At 34.8% G+C, this 21,541-nt stretch overlaps 1 protein-coding gene across 1 annotated transcript in view; it reads left to right on the top strand.

Annotated features, from left to right (window-relative positions):
* LRRC7 (leucine rich repeat containing 7) overlaps positions 1-21,541 on the top strand; it is a 363,919-nt gene that overhangs the window by 230,500 nt on the left and 111,878 nt on the right. The window contains exons 10-15 of the mRNA XM_049775680.1: positions 4,037-4,166; positions 5,282-5,397; positions 9,113-9,182; positions 11,407-11,506; positions 14,190-14,314; positions 17,204-17,452. Coding sequence (XP_049631637.1) covers positions 4,037-4,166; positions 5,282-5,397; positions 9,113-9,182; positions 11,407-11,506; positions 14,190-14,314; positions 17,204-17,452 — 790 coding nt within the window. The remainder of the gene's footprint in view (positions 1-4,036; positions 4,167-5,281; positions 5,398-9,112; positions 9,183-11,406; positions 11,507-14,189; positions 14,315-17,203; positions 17,453-21,541) is intronic.

Genomic DNA, 21,541 nt, shown 5'->3' with positions numbered 1-21,541 from the left:
TGAAAGGTCAATTGGGATGGTTCACAAACATTCTGTCCATGGCATATTTATTACTATAAATATTATATAATTTATAAACTATAAAAATATTTATAATATATATTAATATTGTATATTATGATATAATATATTTTATATATTATGTAATATAAAATTACTATGGTGTATACTATATGCACAGATACATAAATATAGAATTTACCTTGGGAAAGTGGTGTTTAAAATTGTGTCCATTCTTTTGGGATGATTCCTTACTCCTAGTGATCCTTGGGAAGCCCATGTGTGGTGCCAGGAAAATCAAATTTGGTCTTGCTGTGTACAAGGCTAGTGCCTTACCCACTATACTATCTCTTTGGCCCCTTTTTATGGATTTTAGTCAGCACTGACATGCTTGTTGCATTTTCTGTGTGTTTAAATGTTGCCCTTCAAACATTTCAAGGGATTTATTTTAAAACATGGCACTCAATGTCTCTTCCAAATGTGTCTATATAACTGAGGAATTTGTTACACAAGTACCTTTGGTTTCACTGAATCCAAATGCACTTTCTACTGATTCTTTGAACACTAAAATCTAGGAAGCACCCCTCTGAAGAGCTTTACAGTTCCTTGATAACTTGTTTTTATTTTGAATAAGTACAATTATATATGTTATGCATGTTACAAGAGAGGGGGTGCATGCTTTTCATGCGGTCAACCCCACTTAATTCTTAGCATATCACCTGGTCCCTGAGCATCACCGGGGGTCAGTCCTAAAGAGACAACCTGGAGTAGGCCTTTTAGATATTACTTGTTATTCTCTCTCTCTTTCTTATCCTCTACCACTCCTTCCTCAGTAACTCCAAATAAAATCTATTTTTGACTTAAAAAAAAAGAAAAAGAAACCTTCATTCCAATTTTGTTTCATTATTTGTGTATTTAAATGCCTCTGTATGTACAGATGAAATTTTTTGTAAGATTACTGGTATTGTTGGGGCCGGAGAGATAGCATGGATGTAAGGCATTCACCTTGCATGCAGAAGCTCGACAGTTCGAATCCTGGCATCCCATATGGTTTCCCGGGCCTGCCAGGAGCGATTTCTGAGCGTGGAGCCAAGAATAACCCCCGAGTGCTGCCAGGTGTAACCCAAAAAAATAAAAAAGAAAAAAAGAAAAGATTACTGGTATTTTTATCACATTTGCAGTCATTTGACCCCAAACTATTGATAAAAACCTCTTTTATTCAATCCTGCCAAATTTAGTAAAAGCATCATATGTGTAAGATACTGTTAGGCATTTTTTAAGACACAAACTTGACTGGGTTTTACAACCTACATTCATTCTTGTCATATTTACTGGACATCCAGAGACATGATGTCACACTTCTTCACGTGCGGGACCCAAAAGATCTAATTACAAGGTTACTAATGTCACTAACAGAAGAGGAAATATATATATTGCATATATATGTGTGTGTCAGCTACTATATGGGGTTCTTATAATAACTCATGAGATCCTCAGAGCAGCTGAGTTATCAAAATCCTTATTACAAATACAAAGAAACAAGACTTATGGCCTTCTTCCACACTTGCTATTTACCCATTTTCCATCCTAACTGGAAATTACTCACTTTCATTGCCACCCCTTTTGAGCACTGACTTCTCGCCTACTTTCACCCTCACCCAGGGCACTGCTCAGTAAAATTTCTTTCCTGGCAGTACAATAAACCAGCCCTGTCATGTTCTTTGTTTTATTTTCTGATACCCAAAATAATACAACATGACAATATTGCTAAACAAATTCATTCTTAAAAATTCATTTTCTAGAGCAGGGGTCCTCAAACTTTTTAAACAGGGGGCCAGTTCACTGTCCCTCAGACCATTGAAGGGTCTGGCTATAGTAAAAACAAAACTTATGAATGAATTCTTATGCATACTGCATAATCTTATTTTGCAATGAAGAAACAAAACAGATACAAATACAATATGTGGCCCGAGGGCCATAGTTTGAGGACCGCTGTTAGAGATACTTATTTTACAATTAGATAAGGTACTTACCTTGCACAGGTCCAACACAGGTTCAATCCCCAGCATCTCTTATGTCCCCTGAGCCCAAAAAGAATTATCCCTGGGCTCAGAGACATGAGTAAACACAGTAATTGTGGCCCAAAAACAAACAAGAAAAATATTAATTTGTATGTTGACATTTTTGTTTGTTTTGTTTTGTTTGAAGGAGCAATCCATAGTCCTTTGGGTTACTCCTGACTGCACTCAGGAATCATTTTTGGCAGGCTTAGGAAATTATATGGGGTGCCGGGGATAGAACCCGGATCTACTGCATGCAGTAGATCGACTGCAGCCTTAACAGCTGTACTGTACTGTCTCTCTAGCTCCCTATGTTCCCTTGTTAACTAAGCGATAGGAGTGGATTGCATTCAATTCAGCCTCTTGCAATCAAGATACAAAATAAAAAAAGAAGAAAAGATGATCCCTCCAACCTTGCTCTGACTAACTCAAATTCATTCTTCCCTACACAGCGGTCAGGCTTGTTCAACCTATTGCAAAAAAATAGCAGAGATATGAATGGTAATAATAGTGTGATCATATTAACTATACATTTAGGAGAAATAAATTGAATTCAGGTTTATTCTGTACCAAGCTCTCAATCTTTCTCAGATTCCTCAAAGCTGCATGGAAACATCTAGTTTCCTTGTGATCAGTGGATGGCCATGCTTTTTATCCCTTTCTGGGGAGCCGAAAGAGAACAAGTCTGGAGAATAAAATGAAACAAAATGAAGAATAGCATTATTTAATTTTTGAAGACTAGAAGTGCCCTATTGTTAGATTGTCATCTTTTTCAAGAGGCATCAAAAGTCTGGGTCATTCTATATAGTTTTTCACTTCTTTTTTTTTTTAAACTTCATTTAAACAAAATGGTTACAAGGCTGATCGTAATAATGTTGTTGGGATTTTTTCACATTTGAAAGTTACTCATGAGGCCGGAGCAGTGGCGCAAGTAGTAGGGAATCTGCCTTGCATGCACTAAACTAGGAAGGACCCAGGTTCTATCCGACCAAGGTTCGATCCCCCTGTGTCCCATATGGTCACCCAAGTCAGGAGTGATTTCTGAGCGCATAGCCCAGGACTAACCCCTAAGCATCACCAGGTGTGGTACAACACACACACACACACACACACACACACACACACACACACACACACACACAAAGTTACTCATAATTGAGTTTCAGTTATACAATGTCCAACTCCCTTCAATAATGCACATTTCATGCCACCAATGTCCCAAATTTCCCTCCTACACTACCCCTGCCTGCCTTTGAGGTAGATATTCCACCCCCCACCCACCCCCACTCTCTGCAGACATAGAGCACTTACTATCTGCAGCCTTTGCTACTGAAGTACAAGCTAAGAAAGAGGGTAGGTAAGTAGTGGTTCTGTGTCCTCCTATATCCTAGAACAAATCCCTGAGTCTCAGCTCTCTTCACATCATTATATCGAAAGTGGGTAGAAAAAACAAGTTTGCTGTCTCATGAGGGAAAAAAATCTTAGTATCTCATCAGTGGTTTTGTGGTTCATGGTTTGCCTCATTCTATTCCTTTCACAGCATTCTATTTGCTCCTTCCCACCAAGGCACCTTTGTGCCAATGGCTAAGACATTATGACCATATGGCTGGAAATGAGATCTATGTTTATAAAAACAAACAAACACAACCTTCTCTCACTGTCAATTTATTGGTTCATTGACAAGAGAATTTAGAAAGAGAAAGGCCATGTTTTTGTACCAAATTGAACCAGCCATTAAATAATACTAAAATATGGAACCATTGGCTAAACTGAAAATAAATTAATGTCTAGAACCACCCATTAAATAATACTAAAATATGGGACCATTGGCTAAACTGAAAATAAATCAATGTCTAGCATGCAGTGAGTGAACGGATGAAAAACGTTTATTTGGGAAATTTGGATGGAGGACTTTTATCAAAAACTGTCATCATCAGACCCTTGAAATTGTCTAACAAATCTGTTTGACTTTTCAGTTTGTCTTTGTTAGAAGAATTCGACTGTAGCTGTAATGAACTGGAATCACTCCCTTCCACTATTGGCTATCTTCACAGTCTCCGGACATTAGCAGTTGATGAGAATTTTCTCCCAGAATTACCCAGAGAAGTGAGAACTAAATTTGTTTCTGTTAATTAACTTTAAGGAATGTTTGGTTTTACATCTTACAAGCATTGTGAATTTGTGACCATACATAGGGATTACCTACACATGTTACTTGTTCATTATCTTCTAAACAATATGTGATAGTTCTGTTTAACACAGAAGATTCATTTCACTTACACATCGCAAACTTTTCACCAAGTATCTTAATGTGTAGAATATAACTTTATTTTATTTAATTTATTGGTTTGGCTTAAGAAGTTATAAAAAAACATTGCATGTCTACTTTTAAATGTTCAGAAAGTTAAGCAAATATCTTCAAGTATCATGTAGTACATCAATATTCATTTAGGCTCTGAATTCATCAGGAGTCTGTTAGCTTTATCTTTGAATATTTCATGTTCTTGAGGTAAGAAAAAATGGGAAGTAATCTTCAATTGATATTTTCCGCTCAACATTTACATAATGAAGGAACAATGAGTAATATATTATCAGATAACCAAAAATTATAAATAAGAAAACAAATATAAAATGAAATAGAATAGTTAAGGAAATACTATTATTAAGTGTTGATATTAAATCTTTTGTCAAATAACCTTTCATTATAAACAGAAATGTTTTAGTGCTCATTTGAATTGCCAAAAAACAAAGAAGTCAAGTATTCTAATAAAAATTTGAATAAGTCTTAAGATATAAATATTAAAAGATACACTTTAATGTCTAGAGGAATGTAGAATTATACACATATTTAAAGAGTAAGATTATAAAAATTAGATATAGAGTCTTGCTATAATAATGAAAATATACATTTATTTCGCTTATTCTATACCTTAGAAAATATAATATAAAATAATTTACACATTGTTATTCCTTATTTTTGTTGTTATTCCTTATTTTTTGTTTTTGAATAAGTCTTAAGATATAAATATTAAAAGATACACTTTAATGTCTAGAGGAATGTAGAATTATACACATATTTAAAGAGTAAGATTATAAAAATTAGATATAGAGTCTTGCTATAATAATGAAAATATACATTTATTTCGCTTATTCTATACCTTAGAAAATATAATATAAAATAATTTACACATTGTTATTCCTTATTTTTTTGTTATCCCCAGATTGGAAGCTGTAAGAATGTAACAGTAATGTCTCTACGCTCCAATAAACTGGAATTTCTTCCTGAAGAGATTGGACAGATGCAGAAACTAAGAGTATTAAATCTGAGTGACAACAGGTATTTCTGGAACACTTCACAATGATGATGTATGAGTTATTTACTGAAATCAAATTACCATTTCCTTAAATAATATTGAAGACATTTCCTATGATTTATGAAGCATATGGGATCCAGATAGTCATGTTTTATTTAGAAAGTGACAGAAGCTAAATTATTTATAAATTGAGCATTTCTAGATTTATGATTTGATATTAAGAGCATACATTATGGTGTATATTAAAATTCTATAAAATTTATATACTCAGATTTATATATCTAATCAATTCCATATGTCTAAGGGATATAATTACAAATATGTAAAAATATAAATATTAAAAGGCTATAAAATATATTAATAATATAAGTAAATATATACACATATGCATATAATATTCTTGTATATATTTGTGTGTTCCCAAAACTATTCGTGCAATATGTATCCAAGAAATATCAAAAGTATTTCCAGTAAACAAAATTTTTAAAGTCATGAGGCTTGAACATTACAGATAAGATGATCAGAGTCTTTTTCATTCATATTTGTGTGAAATAGACAAATAAATATTGGATTTTGGGGGGGGGTCACACCCGATGCACTCAGGGGTTACTTACTTCTGGCTCTGCACTCAGAACTCACTCTTGGTAGGCATGGGGGGCCATATGGGATACCAGGATTTGAACTGGGTTCCATCCTGTGTTGGCCATGTGCAAGGCAAACGCCTTACCACTGTGCTATTGCTCCGGCCCCATGGCTTCTCTTTTTATAGCTACTGTACTGTGGTGGGTAAAAAGAAATAGTTAAGATACACTTCATCTTTGATTTCTTCTACAATTTGTTATAAATAAGGAAGAATAAAAATAAATATTGACTCAATATTGTTAGTTAAAGTAATTACAAAATTATAAACTCTTTGTTGTCAATTAGCTTTCTTTAAAAAAATATAGAGTGATTCAATGGGAAAATTTGAAAAAATTTTAAAACACCAAGGATGATCTTTATAGAATCATAAAAGAATGTTTAAATTTTGAAAGTTTCTAGATAAATATGGGTGTTATATTTGTGTTAATTTCTTTAAGAAAAAGGCAATAGTAATAATGTAAATTTCAAAAATTCACTCACAAGCTCAATAATTTTACCCTATGAAAGTATGAAATATTTTATTAGAGGGTTTGAGAATTTATGTCAAAAATCAATGTGAAAAAGAAGCTTCATAATTTGATGCCTCAAGCAAGTTATGGGTGTAGAGATGGGGAATAAAAAAAGAGAAACTCAGATGATGCCAACTTCATTTCCTGTTTTGACTGGGGTACCAAACATGAATATGAAGAAAACATATTGAACATGTCTAACTTTCAGCTAGACACTTATCAAACTTTTGTAATATTTTATTAATAAATTAGTAAATATCATGCACATATCAAAAGAAGATGAAATTCCAGTAGATTCATTTACAGTCCCAAATAGAACTGGGTTTTTAATGAGAAACATAAAAGGATTTCCTAAATTCTTGGTCTGCTCAACTCCTATTCATCATTGTATTAATATCTTAATATTAACACTAATGCATGATGATATAGAAAATAGAAAATAATTTGAAGAATCAATAACTCCTAGGGTTACTGATAGTTACTGGTTACTGCTAGTTGGCATATTAGGTCAACACATCTAGCATACCCTGAGCACCAAACACACAGCAAATAACTTCACTGAAAATTGGGATTTAGGATCAACAACTTTTTTGCATTGTAATTAAAAGATTACTCCCATACTCCTATTTACTGCCTCTTTGTGATACCAAATAAAGTCTCGATAGAGGTATGTAGAAAGGAAAGAAAAAATGGAGTAACATTTCTTAATAACATAGCTTTTTTTTAAGTGTATGATTCTGGAGTTGCCCTCTCGCTTAATTTTGACATGGCAAAATTAATGTTCTACTTTTAATTCATCCCCACATGATATGAAAAATTATTCCCATAAAACCTCTCTTAATGATTTCTAGACTAAACAAAATTGAATAGTTGAATTGGAAGTAGCTTTTAAGAGTAATGTAGTTTAAGTTACATATGCTAAAATAAATTGTTCCATAAAAAAGAATTATTCTTTCACTATCCTGTTACTCTTCTTTATATCTTACTTATATTTTATAAATATTTGTTTGTTCAGATTTAATGTAGTCTTTCTAAAGTTATATAGCTAATGCATCTTTGGTTAATAATTACATGGCTGCTGACATCTTTTCATATTTATTCAATGATTTGAAAGTGATCAACTGTTTTTGAGTATAAAATGAACTGCTTCCAAAATGTATAATATTTTCGACTTTCCTTCATCAGTTGGCTCACTGAACTCAAGCATATTAAAGACAGGAAACTTTTATTCAATGCTATTATAAAAGGTTTATCTTATTGAAAAGTGAATGTGCAGGCATAAGCTATCATTTCATTGGTATGCCTTGCTTGTATTACTCTGTAATTTGCTAACCTCTGTAATCACAGTTTATTGATCATTCAGAACATTAGGGATGTCAGATAGTGTGCTGATGTAGCCATTTGACAATTTGGCCTTCCAAAGCCTGGTCAAAGCTAAATGAATCATTCTGATTGAATTCCAAGGCTGATACAAACTTTACCTACCGCCAAATGCTTCTTTTAAAAGATGTTCTCTTTAGCTGCCACAAAGAGCTGGAGAATGCTATTAGGGCAGAGAAGGGGCCACTAAACAATTAGAGTTGGAAATGATCACTCTGGACAAGAACTAGGTGCTGAAGATAAAGTGTTATGCATGATACCTCTTCAATAACAATATTGCAAACCACAGTGTTTAAAAGGAAGAAAGACTGAGAGAGGGGGGAGAGAGCGGAGAGGAGAAAAAAGTCTGCCACAGAGGCAGGCAACAGAGAGGAAAGAGGGATAGATGGAAGGGAAACTGGGGACATTGGTGGCAGTAAAGAATAAAATAATTTATTTCTTAAAGTGCATCTAAAAACAAAATAAAATAAGTCCTTTTTAATTGTCTTTTGCAAAATAGACAAAAGGAAGAGAGCAAAGAACAAACTTTCAGGAGTCAACAGAACTTTTAGAGCTATAAATGCTCTTAACAAATGCTATAATTCTCTTAATAAATGCCCTTTTAATGCTGTAAAAGTAATGAGCCTGAAGCCATGGGATCTATAGAGTTCTGTGGTCTATCAGATAAAAAAAAGTTTATTAAAACTGTGAGGTGTTCCATGTAGGAAAATACAAGGTTCTTTAAGAATAAAATGGGCACAGTAATTTAAAGGAGGAATCAGAAAAAAAAAAAAAAAACTTTTCAATACAATCATTTTCAAGGGTAAAAGGAAATTGGCACTGTTGAGTGTAGTGTTAGAAAGAATTTTCCAGACAGAGAAAAGGATTGATTTATCCTCAAGCTGGTTGTCTACCTGGACAGACAATACCAGGAAAAGAGCAAGAAAAGCTGCTGGAAGGTCTAGGGGTTGGCTGAGGGGGTGCAAATATTTAAGACCTTATAGGAAATGTTAACAATTTTTTGTTTTTATTCTAAATACCAGAATAGCCTTTGAGAGGATTTTGAACAGGCAATTATCGCTTTTTTAAAGGTTGCTCAGTTTCTTGAGGAAGAAAGAGTTAGGGAGAAGAACAAAGAAAGGAGCACATGTATTTTAAATAATTCTTCAGAAAAGGGACCTTTATTTATCTTCACCCATGCTACTCAGATGTTCTTGATGTTTTTCAGATTAAAGAATTTGCCATTCTCATTTACCAAACTTAAGGAGCTTGCAGCTTTGTGGCTTTCTGACAATCAGGTAAAATCTATCACTACCCAGTTTATTTTGTTTATGAAGCTGAGTCCTCTATGAAGTTTTAAATTGCTGACTTCGTCCCAAGAAAATCCTTTGCCAATTGCTACAAATACGTTCTTTATGCCCCAGGAGAGATATTTTTTATAAAAGTGGCAACTGAAATATAAAGTTCATGGCTGCAGACAAAACGGTGCTCTCACCCCACCCTCTATAAATGATTCCAGTTAGCTACTTCAATCTCAAAGATCTAATTCATAAAATGATTATTTTTATAGCTCTTTCACTCTAGGTGATACACACATATCCTTAGAGGACATGGTTTAATTATATCTCTGAAGACAAAGAATAAGGAAATCATTACCGCAATCCCCAGAAGAGGGAATTGATACCCTAAATGTTCCTTTTTCTTCTCATATTTTTAATTATAATAAACTTCATTCTAAGTCTCTCTTGAAGGATCCTGCTGCTGTCTTCTCTGAGTATTATCAGAGTTTTCTGTGAAATTGTTTTTGGCTTCATTCCTTGGTGTCGTGAAATCAGTCCTTAAATGTTAATGCCTAATTTCATTAACTGGAAATGAAGACACATGATGTGCCACCAGCAAAACTGGTGACAAACTATTTTGACAGCATTGATTAGACTTTCTTTGGATTCTTTGCTTATCATCTGAAAATTTTCAAGTCCTTATCCAAAATTTAAATAGAGAATAAAAAGTCAACACCTTGAGTTTAGTTTATCATTACTTCCTGAGCATCAGAGCAGCATAGTTGATAAAAAGTCATCTTGGTATTGGACTGCATTAGTGAAAGATTATTTTAAACCTCTAAAAAATGGAGAAAATGTTTGTGTTTCTACAGTGAGTGCAAAAGTTCATTCCATCTGCTGAGAAAAAAAATAGTTTGCCATTCAAATTTACTTCGCATCAATAAATTATAGATTTTTGGGGGATAAATATGTCATTATCAATAAATCATTCTTGGCACCATGGTGAACTGTGTTAATGTATTTAGTGTAGAATGTAGCCTTCTTTCAGCCTTGTGTTGTGAAAACATCTCCTAATACCATGATTTATTATTCTTGTGAGAGAATGAGCAGAACTGTGACTATATCATTTGACTTCCATTTAAAATAGTGATTTTATGTATGCCTGACTTAGTTTCATGAGACAAGTCAGTATTCTAAATCCCTTTTTAAGCTTCACTCCTATTAATAAATGTCAGGAAATAAGTAGATTTTTAAAACATTAGATAATATTATTATTTCCAATACATTTCTGGTGCACAATATCAAAGTCCTTTGAAAAAGTCCTTTCAAAAGTACCATGTCTGAGATTAATAGAGGATGAACAATAACCATCCATTGTTAAACACAATATGGCACATTGGATTTAGATGGAGTCACTTGTCTTTGTGTGAATCGTGGCTTTTATTTTTAGATAAATGTCTAATAAAAATATATGTTCAGGCACATGGGAGATAGCTCAAAAGGTTGAATGAATGTTTTGCATACTAGAGACCTGTATTTTGACCCTGGCACCACCTGGTTCCAATAAAGAATCCCAATACCTCATAAGGGGCTCAGAAATAGCCCCTGAGAACTATCAGTTATGGCAAAAACTGAACAAAAGATATTTACATTTTTTCTAATTCAATTCATATTTTCTTAAATAGCATGTAGTTTAGAGAAAATTCCATTTGTCTTTCTAAAATAACAGTTGATGAAAATAAATGGGCAGGTAGAACTCTTATTAAAAAGTGCTTTGTTTTTAACAATTTAAATTTAACAACTTAACAGTTTGGACTCTTCTGGATTCAAAGTGATCTTGTTCAGTGATTATGAATGGGTATTATAGGAGGAAATTCTAGAGAAAAATCAAACTCTTTATGTCATAGTTTTGCCTGTGCTATATGATTTGTGAGTGCGTGTATTAAAATAATTTCATTTGGAGGAATAAGAAGGAAAAGAGGAGGGAGGGACAGAGAGAGAAAACACATGGTCTTCTCAGAAGAAGAGAAAAGAGAGATCAAAACCAAGCTTGTGCTATATATTACTTTTATTTCAAAAGTATTTTTAAGTATTAGTTATTTATATTTTCATATTTTATTTTTATTATTATATTCAACATTCAACTGGATGAAAACCAGACTATTATTTTTGCCATATAGAGAGGGAACATTCCTCATACTTTCTATAAATTAATCTAATTTATGCATAATTTTGCTTCTAGTCCAAAGCCCTTATCCCTTTACAAACGGAGGCCCATCCAGAAACGAAGCAAAGAGTATTAACTAACTACATGTTTCCCCAGCAACCTCGTGGTGATGAAGGTAAATTGTCAAGAGCTTTTTTTTCTTATGTTTAAAATGGTTGTAGGCCAAAGAGACTAATTTTATTTTTTATTTCTGACCAACCTACTAAGATAAATGACCTGACACATAAAAATACTTTGGGCATGAACTCAAGGCATGAACCTCATATTCCACACCATAGTATTTTAAGAAAGATTCTAAAACAGACTTCTTCCTTTTGATAGAGTGCACGGAAGTATTGGTTTTTAAGAGTAATCTCACTTGGTGGATTGTAAGACAGAAGGCTGATTAAATATATATGACCCCCAACTGAAAACAGTATGATGCTAAGAACATTTTAATGAATTGGTACTTCCTGTGTCCATTAATTTCATAAACACATTTTAAACATTTGATTATGTGAACTCAGGCTCCAGTTTACCTCATAGTAAGAGTCAACGATATGGAGAGAGAGAGAGGGAGGAAGAGAGAGAGAGAAGGAGAGAGAGAGACAGAGAGAGACAGAGACAGAGAGAGAGACAGAGACAGAGAGAGAAAGAGAGAGAATTGCAATTAGGTGATTTTCACGTGGCCAACCCAGATTTTAGCCTTCACACTGTGTAGAGTCCCCTGAACCCTGCCTGGAATAAGTTTGGGCACTGATAAAGAGGTAAGCTCTGAGCACTGCCAGGTGTGGCCCCAAAACTAAAAGAAAAAAAGGAAGAAACTACCAATGGAGCATAAATAAATGACTTGTAAATTGAAATTATTGTTTCTTTTTTAAGTTGTCTCCCTAAACAATGTCAGCAACTGTGATGGAAAAATATAGACCTTTTTCTTTTTTTTTTTTTTTTTTTTTTTTTTTTTTTTTTTTTTTTTTTTTTTGGTTTTTGGGCCACACCCTGTGACGCTCAGGGGTTACTCCTGGCTATGCGCTCAGAAGTTGCTCCTGGCTTCTTGGGGGACCATATGGGACGCCGGGGGATCGAACCGCGGTCCGTCCTAGGCTAGCGCAGGCAAGGCAGGCACCTTACCTCCAGCGCCACCGCCCGGCCCCGACCTTTTTCAGTAATTAATCTTCATTCTTATGTGTTTCATAAAATATTCAAAAGGTTTGTCCTTTGGTATTTGGAACATAACATAAATTTCTCATCACAAATCAGCACAAGTGGCCAGTTAGTAGAATACTTATGGTAAAGATAACAGATTGAGGTATATCTAGTTAGATAACAGTGATGTTTAAAAAATAATAACCTTTTGAATTTTTGCTTTATTATTTTCCTTAGAGGATAGGAAAGCTAGTGATTGGAAAGTTTTCTATAATTCAAAGCAAACTGCCTTTTTTTTTAGGCCAAACTGTAAAAAAAGTAAGTTTTGAGAATCCCTTGTAATAAGAAAATATCTGTAAATATTTATTCTCCAGGGGAAAAAAAACTACACTAACCCAAGTACTTTGATTGGATTTTCATGCATTGAGGTTGCAAAAAGGATATTATCATCAGATAAGATGTTGATATAAATCAAAGATATATAAGCCTTTATTTTTCCTATTAATTTGAGAGACACACAGATATAATTGGTGCCTCAATATTAAACGCTAAATTTCCACAGACTCATTTTTTCTGTCAGAGAACCTTCCATAATATCTGCTCCCAGAGACACACACACCAAAAGAAAACATTGGTAAATCCCACTTTGCAAAGGAGATGTTACATAGGAAGTACCTTCAATGAAATCCTGATAGTTTAATGATTACAAATAGAAGCTGTGAGGTAATCACTCAGATACGGAATTAAATCCAGCCCTGGCAGATATATCATGATGAATTGTGACTGATTTAGATTTACCATTGTGCAATTGTACTGATTAAAAGAGGCTTTCAGGGGCGGGAGAGATGGCGCAGCAGTAGGTCCTTTGCCTTGTACACGGTTGACCCAGGACCTGACTTCGGTTCAATCCCCCAGCGTCTCATATGGTGCCCCCTGAGCCAGGAATGATTTCTGAGTGCAGAGCTAGGAATAACCCCTGAGCATCACCAGGTGTGGCCCAAAGAGAGAGACAGAGAGAGAGTGAGAGAGAGACAGAGAGACAGAGACAGACAGACAGAGAGAGACAGAAAGAGAGAGACAGAGAGAGAGGCAGAGAGACAGAGAGAGAGACAGAGAGAGGCAGAGAGAGGCAGAGAGAGACAGAGAGAGACAGAGAGAGAGAAAGGCTTTCAAATGTTTAGTCCAGGCTTCTCAATTATCATTATAAAGGCTTTACACTTTCAAAGTTTTCTACTCCTTTGAACAGTTGGGAGACCTCTTACCTACTGCATGGCTGAACCTCTTTCAATTCCTGGCACCCTGTATGGTCCCCTGACCACCACCAGAGTCAGGAGTAACCCCTGAACATTACTGGGTATAGCCTGAAAACTAAACAAAACAAACAAACAAAATAAAACCTTCTCACTCCCAATATATAATTAATAAATATTTAGGAAAATTGAATTTGACTTAATTTGTTTTTAAAAATATGAAAATGTCAACGAATTTTATTCCCCTTTCTCTCTTTCCTTCTTTCTTCCTTTCTGTATTTTGTTATTTTCCCTTTCTTTTCTTTTTTTTTTTTTTCATTTTTTCTGTTTGGTGTAGTACCTACCACCATTTTTTGCATAATATATTAAACTCTACTCTTACCACTTTATGTAGAAAAATAACACTTTGGAATCTAACTGTAGATTTCCAGTCAGACAGCGACAGCTTTAACCCAACCCTGTGGGAAGAGCAGCGACAGCAGCGCATGACAGTTGCCTTTGAGTTTGAAGACAAAAAAGAAGATGATGAAAGTGCTGGGAAAGTTAAGGTGAACCTTTGAATTTTGTGTTTCTTCTTCCTTCTCATCATTTTGACTCATCCATGACTATGATCTCAATAGACAGGAACAAACTGAGTGGTGTCTGCTCAATGGTTAGTGACATCTTAAAATCCCATGATGGTCTTTTTCCCTACATCAGGATGTGAATTCTGGAAGCATTGGTGTACTTCTATGTGAATAACACTCATGTCCCAGTTCTGACAGAGCAAAGTTGACCTGTCACCCCTATCCTAGAGTATAACATGAAAGAGATTCAAGCTGAGAGAAAGAAAAAAATAAGTCTGGATGATGGGCATCATTTGAGTTCTGCTATGTTTAAATACTAGAGTAATGTTTTGTATTAACCACTGAGGGAGGCATCATACAGATTGTATGAAGCCAAACTAACATGTGTAGACAGATTAATAGATTGCATTGGCATTAACACATTTGAAATACATTATGTTTTTGGTATATTTAAGAAGAATTTATGAGTATTGAATATGAAGACAAGCTTTAAAGGAGGTGATAATAGTTCCTAATATGTCCCTAATAAAAATAGTTTCTATTCACCTCAAATCATATTTTAAATCTTTTATTAAAATGAATCTAAGTCAAGGAGAAAGATTGACTTGTTGAAATCTCTATCAGTATTTGTGTGGGATAGTATCAGAACTGATCTATCTTGTATCTACATTCAGTATTTATGCTATTAAATAGACAACATCTTGAATCTCTCATTAAATTTGATAGTATTATTTGTGCACCTTTTCCATCTCGAGTACTAACAGCTCTCATTCTTACTGACTAATGACTCAATTAATAATATGTGTATCTTGGGGCCGGGCGGTGGCGCTGGAGGTAAGGTGCCTGCCTTGCCTGCGCTAGCCTAGGACGGACCTTGGTTCGATCCCCCGGCATCCCATATGGTCCCCCAAGAAGCCAGGAGCAACTTCTGAGCGCATAGCCAGGAGTAACCCCTGAGCGTCACAGGGTGTGGCCCAAAAACCAAAAAAAAAAAAAAAAAATAATATGTGTATCTTGTTGATAAAGTCTAGGTTATGCAGTGTGTTCTTTTTGCCTGTATTCTTATTACCACACTAAGCTTTTTCTTTAAACAAATACGCTCAACAAACAGTAAGGTGATTAAAAAGGCTGAGCTCGATCATTGTGGAGCACCCAAAATGACAATGTTGTTCAAGATTTGGTTTAAAAAAAATGTTTCCAGATGGTTGGTTAGTGCTGTCTACTAACCAGAGACATTTTTGTTTCTTGTGAATTCCTAGGGGAAAATTGCAAAACTAAAAATAAACAAAGATCTGTCGAACTTTTCAGTTCCCTTTTCAAGGATTTAATGTTTTAAATCCAGGAACAATGGATGGTGCTTCTGTACTGGATCTCTGATTTATTGTTTTGCTTTGTTGAATGCTAAAAAAAAAAAAAAGAAAACCCACATACTTCTTCCTTAAAAATCCATATTCAAAGGATCCAAAAGAAAAATGTGCATTTAATCTACTCTGGCATATATGTCAATAAGAACATAAAATCCAGTAAATGCACTATTATTTAGAAGCTCTGTTTGTGTTATGTGATCAGACCTGTTTGTAATCTGAATAGGTGCATTATATTTTAGAGTGCATTTTCTCTATTTACCTTTGGCTATATTGAAATCGTGTTTCAAAAATCTCAGACTAGGGGCCAGAGAGATAGCACAGCTGTAGGTCATTTGCCGTGCATGCGGCAGACCTGGGAGGGACCCGCTTAGAGGGACCCAGCATCCCATCTGGTCCTCTAGCCTGCCAGGGGCCATTCCTGAGTGCAGAGCCTGGAGTGACCCCTGAGAGATGCTGGGTGTGGCCCATAAATCAATTAATCAATCAATAAAGTTGTCCTCTAGCCTGCCAGGGGCCATTCCTGAGTGCAGAGCCAGGAGTGACACCTGAGAGATGCTTGGTGTGGCCCATAAATCAATTAATCAATCAATAAAGTTGTTTTTAAAAATCTCACTATTTGGAGCCGGCTTGGTGGCGCTAGAGGTAAGGTGTCTGCCTTGCCAGCACTAGCCTAGGACAGACCACGGTTCAATCCCCCGGTGTCCCATATGTCCCCCAAGCCAGGAGCGACTTCTGTGTGCATAGCCAGGAGTAACCCCTGAGCGTTACTGGGTGTGGCCCAAAAACAAACAAACAAAAAAATCTGACTATTTAGCTTTAGCCAAGTTGAATATTTCCCAATGCCATTGGCAATTGGCCAAATAAAAACACAAACAAACTTCTAAATAAATCATCACAGAAGTATGCTGAGTGGAATAGACTGAAATCTCACACTAAATTAATCACTTATTCTGGTTCATTACATGTCCGTTCAATCTACCACCAATTCAACTTGAATCGACCTAAAATTTTAAAAGGAACCTCTGGCCTAATGCCATCAACTTCCAAATGGACTGAGCCTAATGCCCTCCTTCTAAGTGTATATGACAGACATTGTGTTCCTGAAGATATTGAACTTCAGCCTCCTCTGATAATTTGGTGCTGTCTTACTTATTGCATAACGTTTATACTGATTTTTGAGGTAGAGGTTTGCAATGCATTCTCCAGAGTGGAAACAAAAATAATCAAGAATTAGAGAAATGGGGCCGGCAAGGTGGCGCTAGAGGTAAGGTGTCTGCCTTGCAAGCGCTAGCCAAGGAACCACTGCGGTTCTATCCACCGGCGTCACAGATGGTCCCCCCAAGCCAGGGGCAATTTCTGAGCGCTTAGCCAGGAGTAACCCCTGAGCATCAAACGGGTGTGGCCGAAAAACCAAAAAAAAAAAAAAATTAGAGAAATGATCGAGTGAAAGTATTGCTACAGTGCTCCTCTTTCTCCCAGAAAATGGAGATTCCTTCTCCCACAGGATCACTCCTGCCAAGCCCCCTGGGAACGGAGCCAGCGAGGGATTACTCTCCAACCTGCCAGACTGTCTGGCGATTGCTGCACACCATGGGCCAGGTGTGATCAGCAGATCCAAGACATGCCCGTCCCCCAGAATGACCCCCAGCTGGCATGGGGTTGTATAAGTGGCCTCCAGCAGGACAGGAGCATGTGTACTCCATTGCCAGTAGCTGCACAGTCCACCACGCTTCCCTCTCTAAGTGGCAGACAGGTAGGCCTAGGTGTCTGGGGTAGGAGCATTTCCTGGTGTAGAGGCAACTTTGGAAAAGTGGATTTTGGGGTATGTTCTGCATGAGTGGGAGCAAGAGATATTGATTCTCTAGTGGAAGCCTGGCAATGGCCCAGGTGGATTCCTTTATTTTTTTTTTTTTAGGTTTTGCTCTTGGATATCCAATGGGATGGGGAGAAAGAAATCAAAGGGGAGGGACCACTAAGAGTTGCCGACTGGTGGGAGGTCTGGAATGGCTTTTGAGTTGGGTGCTTTATTTTATTTATTTATTTATTTATTTATTACTTATTTATTATTTATTTATTCTGTTTGGGGGGATTTTTTTTTTGCAAGAGCCTTTTCTTTTAACCTCTTTAAATGGAGTGGGAGAATGCCAATAGTTGGGCAGAATGTTGATGACACTATTGAATATATCTAAATTGTCCCCTCATACACACACACACAAACAGACATACACATGCTGGCATGCACTCAATTTTCTAGGTTATCAGTTCCGGGAGGAGATTAAATAAAGATCAATAACCTTGATCTTCAAATAGCAGGATATTGGAATTGAGATTTGCTGACAGTGTACTTAGAGCACAAAGATGGGCATCCATTGAGAAACATCAATTTCCCTTTAATTTTGATAGAGATGATGAGAATTCCTGTAAGAGAAGATTGGTTTGGGAGTTGTGGCAAATAAGGCTTTCTGATTTTAGTAGCTTGGTTTTTTTTTTTTCAAGCATTTAATAAAAAATAGAATGTCTCAATAGGAGGTGAAAAAGAGCAATGAATTTTTGGGTAAACCTTAACATCCACATGTAATGGACTAGATTCTAATTCTGTGTCTTATATTTTTGCTCAAATATAAGACAAGCTGAGAATGCCTTTCCCTGACTAAAACTGCTATAGGTTTCCTTTTTTATTGTAAGATGTTCTAGGAAGTAAAATTACTTCCTAGAAAATGTTTAACAATCAATGCATTAACTATGATTTCTCTTACTGGAATTTACAACCAAATCAAATGAGACTTTAATATTTTATATAAGAAAATCACTCTTCTGTGTGAATCTGAGATATTCCTAAGTTCCCTGTTAACATTAATTCTTTCCTCACTGCTAAATTTGGGGGGGTTCTCCAACATCACGCAACAGTTATTCACATTTATTGCATTTTATTTAGATCTGTTATATGTAGAATGTTGCTTAACATTTCTTTGTTCAGAAATTAAGATGACATTTAAGTGATGTTTTATTTTAATAAAATGTACATGTAAATGAGCAAATACTTTATGGTGAGTGAGATATACAATATTTTGGTAAGAAAGCAGAAAAACAAAATTTTTTATCAACATGTTTAACAGATGAATCTACATATTTTTCATCCCCTATGAAAATAATAAGGGAATATCTCCAACAGACATGACTTAGAAATATAAATAAACTGTTTTTGAGTTTAAGCTTACAGAGCTAATTATGTAAATATGTTTATTTATGTCTGAAGCATTACATATTAAAAAGTATGAAGGCAAACTCGTCAGTAAAGGAGCATAAAAGTTTCTTTTACAGAAATTGAAACAAAAAATTATAAGATAGTACAATATTAGTATTAAATATCATGCTTTTTTTAATTTTTGAAATGATCTTATTTAAATGTAAATAAAATTCACTATCTAAATACGGTATTCTTCCAGCATGGCTGCATTTATTTCATAAGCTAGGTCTGAGCCAAGTATTACTTTCATAAATTAAGCTTTGGAGTCAAAACCTAACTACCTTTAGTCATATGTCCAGGAATAAGCAACTTAGCATAACTCCTGTTTTCTTTCTATAAAATGGAACTAAATGATATAATTTGTTATGAGGTTTGAATGTTATTCACATATCATTAGTTACTAAGAAAATATCTATCATTACCGATTATGTAAATAACTAATCATAAGTCAAATATGCCTATAAAACAATTGCCTATCTACCCTGCACATGACAGATATTGAATAAATGTTAGTTGACATTATGTATAATCTTGAAAAAAAGAATGTGGACAATAATAGATTTCATGTAAGACCACCCCATGGTATCCAGGTTCTAACAATGTTTATTCAAAATCTGCATAAGAAATAGCATCTAATCATTTCATAGAACTTTAGTATTTTCACTCTACATTCTCCCTTTAGCTAGATAAACTCAAGTGTATGGGAAAGTTATTATTCCCATTTTACATCAGTAGAAAACTGGGCAGGAAGATTAGTGATTAATGGCTAGTGGGATAAATTTATGACTTAAATTTAAGTCTTCAGATTCCAAGTGCAGTAAATTCTGTGGAAGTTTAGCAAATGAGACACAGAGAAGTTAACATGTAGGTGGAAAAAAAAACTCAAATTTTATGAGGCCCAAGCTTTCACAGTTCAGGGAAAGGCTTCTTGAAGGAAAAAAATAATCTAGATCATCTAATTAAGGAAGTAGGGAGCCTCAAAAGACTTTGAAGAGGCCTGTGAATGTGACAGACCCTAAGGTTTATGCTTCATTAGCTTCTGTTTATAGACTTAAGTATATTTACAAAAGACATCTTCTGGCAGTGTGACCAAATTATCACATTATCTTGCTTATAAGATAACCAGAAAAAATTGATGTCATTGCTATTAGTTGTCACATAATTATGTCAGACTGGACACCACATCTACCAAAATAGAATATATTACTTCACTTAGTATTTAATTAAAATAAGCAGAAATATATTTGTTGTCATTGATTAAATTTAGAAGGGTATTTTTGGCATTAATGATTTTTAAGGTGTACAGAATTTAAACATAATGACCTACTTGCAAATTGATTTTATTAATAAACCAGTGTCTAAATGGTCTTACTTGTTAGAATGGGCATTACCACAATTAAGATTTTGAAAGTAGGATATCTTATTTTTAGACTTTGATATCAATTATTTTTCAATACAAGTTCAACAAGATAATTTTTTTAAGTTAAGCCTAGTTTTAATTTGTAACTAACATTTCCAATACTAATGAAAACAGCAAATCTAAAATAATTAACATAGCCCCAGTAGAATTGTGCCTATCATGTTTAGTTTAGAATTCAATATGAATTAAGTAGTCTGAAATATTTAGATTATACTCTAACAACTCATACATTTTTTTTACAATTCTCTCTTGGGTCATATTTTATAACAATACTTCTAGACATTAAAAATTTCATCTCTTTACTTGCAAAAGAGTAAATTGCATAAGGAATATTTTCACTAACAAGGTAATCTGGTTTTGCTTTCCCAAAAATTTACTGGGGAAAAAAGTTATATTTTCATACCAAAAGGCATGTTAAAACACTAGAGTCCAATCTCAGTCTATGGTACGGAACATGAGTCATCAGATAAAATATCAGGATAACAAAGTTGGTGGATTTGCTAAAACTGCAGATGAGCAAAAGTGTTTGAATTCCTATTTATAATCCTCAGATCTCAACCACATCATAGTTTCTTACATCGCATGAACATGGGGTTTGGTATGTGTATGCCCTTTCCTCTTCCTCTCTTCCTCACTCATCCCCACATCTTTTCCTCCTTCAACAAGCTCTTCCATCTCCTTTCCTCCCTCCACCTACCTTTCACAGACACTTTTGACAGACACATACTTACCACAATCACATAAACCATCCCATTTTGTAAAGTTGGTTCTACTCAGATGCATAAAATGTTGCACAAATTTTTTAAATAAATTAGGCCAAGTAAATATGTCCCCTTATTTCTCTTATAGCTATTTACTGAGAATGGATAATTTGGAGGTTTATTTTTTTGTTTTGTTGTAACTATCAATATCTTCATAGTGAGACATTTCATAGGGAATATCTTATTCCTGTCTCCAAATTAATTCTTGGTCATTAACATGCACATGCCCTTAAATTGGACTAAAACACCAAAATTTTATCTTAATAATAAAAATAAATATCTTGATAAATATTAACCCAAATGTGTGTTTTTACCTAAATGTCATTGAAAAGATTCTCACTTGTTTTTTAAATTTCTCTCTATTGTAAGGTATTACCAACAAGCCAAAGTTAAAGACCAAAAAGCACTTTTTGA

Source organism: Suncus etruscus, chromosome 6 (genome assembly GCF_024139225.1).
Source record: "Suncus etruscus isolate mSunEtr1 chromosome 6, mSunEtr1.pri.cur, whole genome shotgun sequence".
Taxonomy (NCBI): Eukaryota; Metazoa; Chordata; class Mammalia; order Eulipotyphla; family Soricidae; genus Suncus; species Suncus etruscus.
The sequence above is the reverse complement of the archived record's forward strand: the minus strand, read 5'-3'. Positions and strand labels throughout refer to the sequence as shown.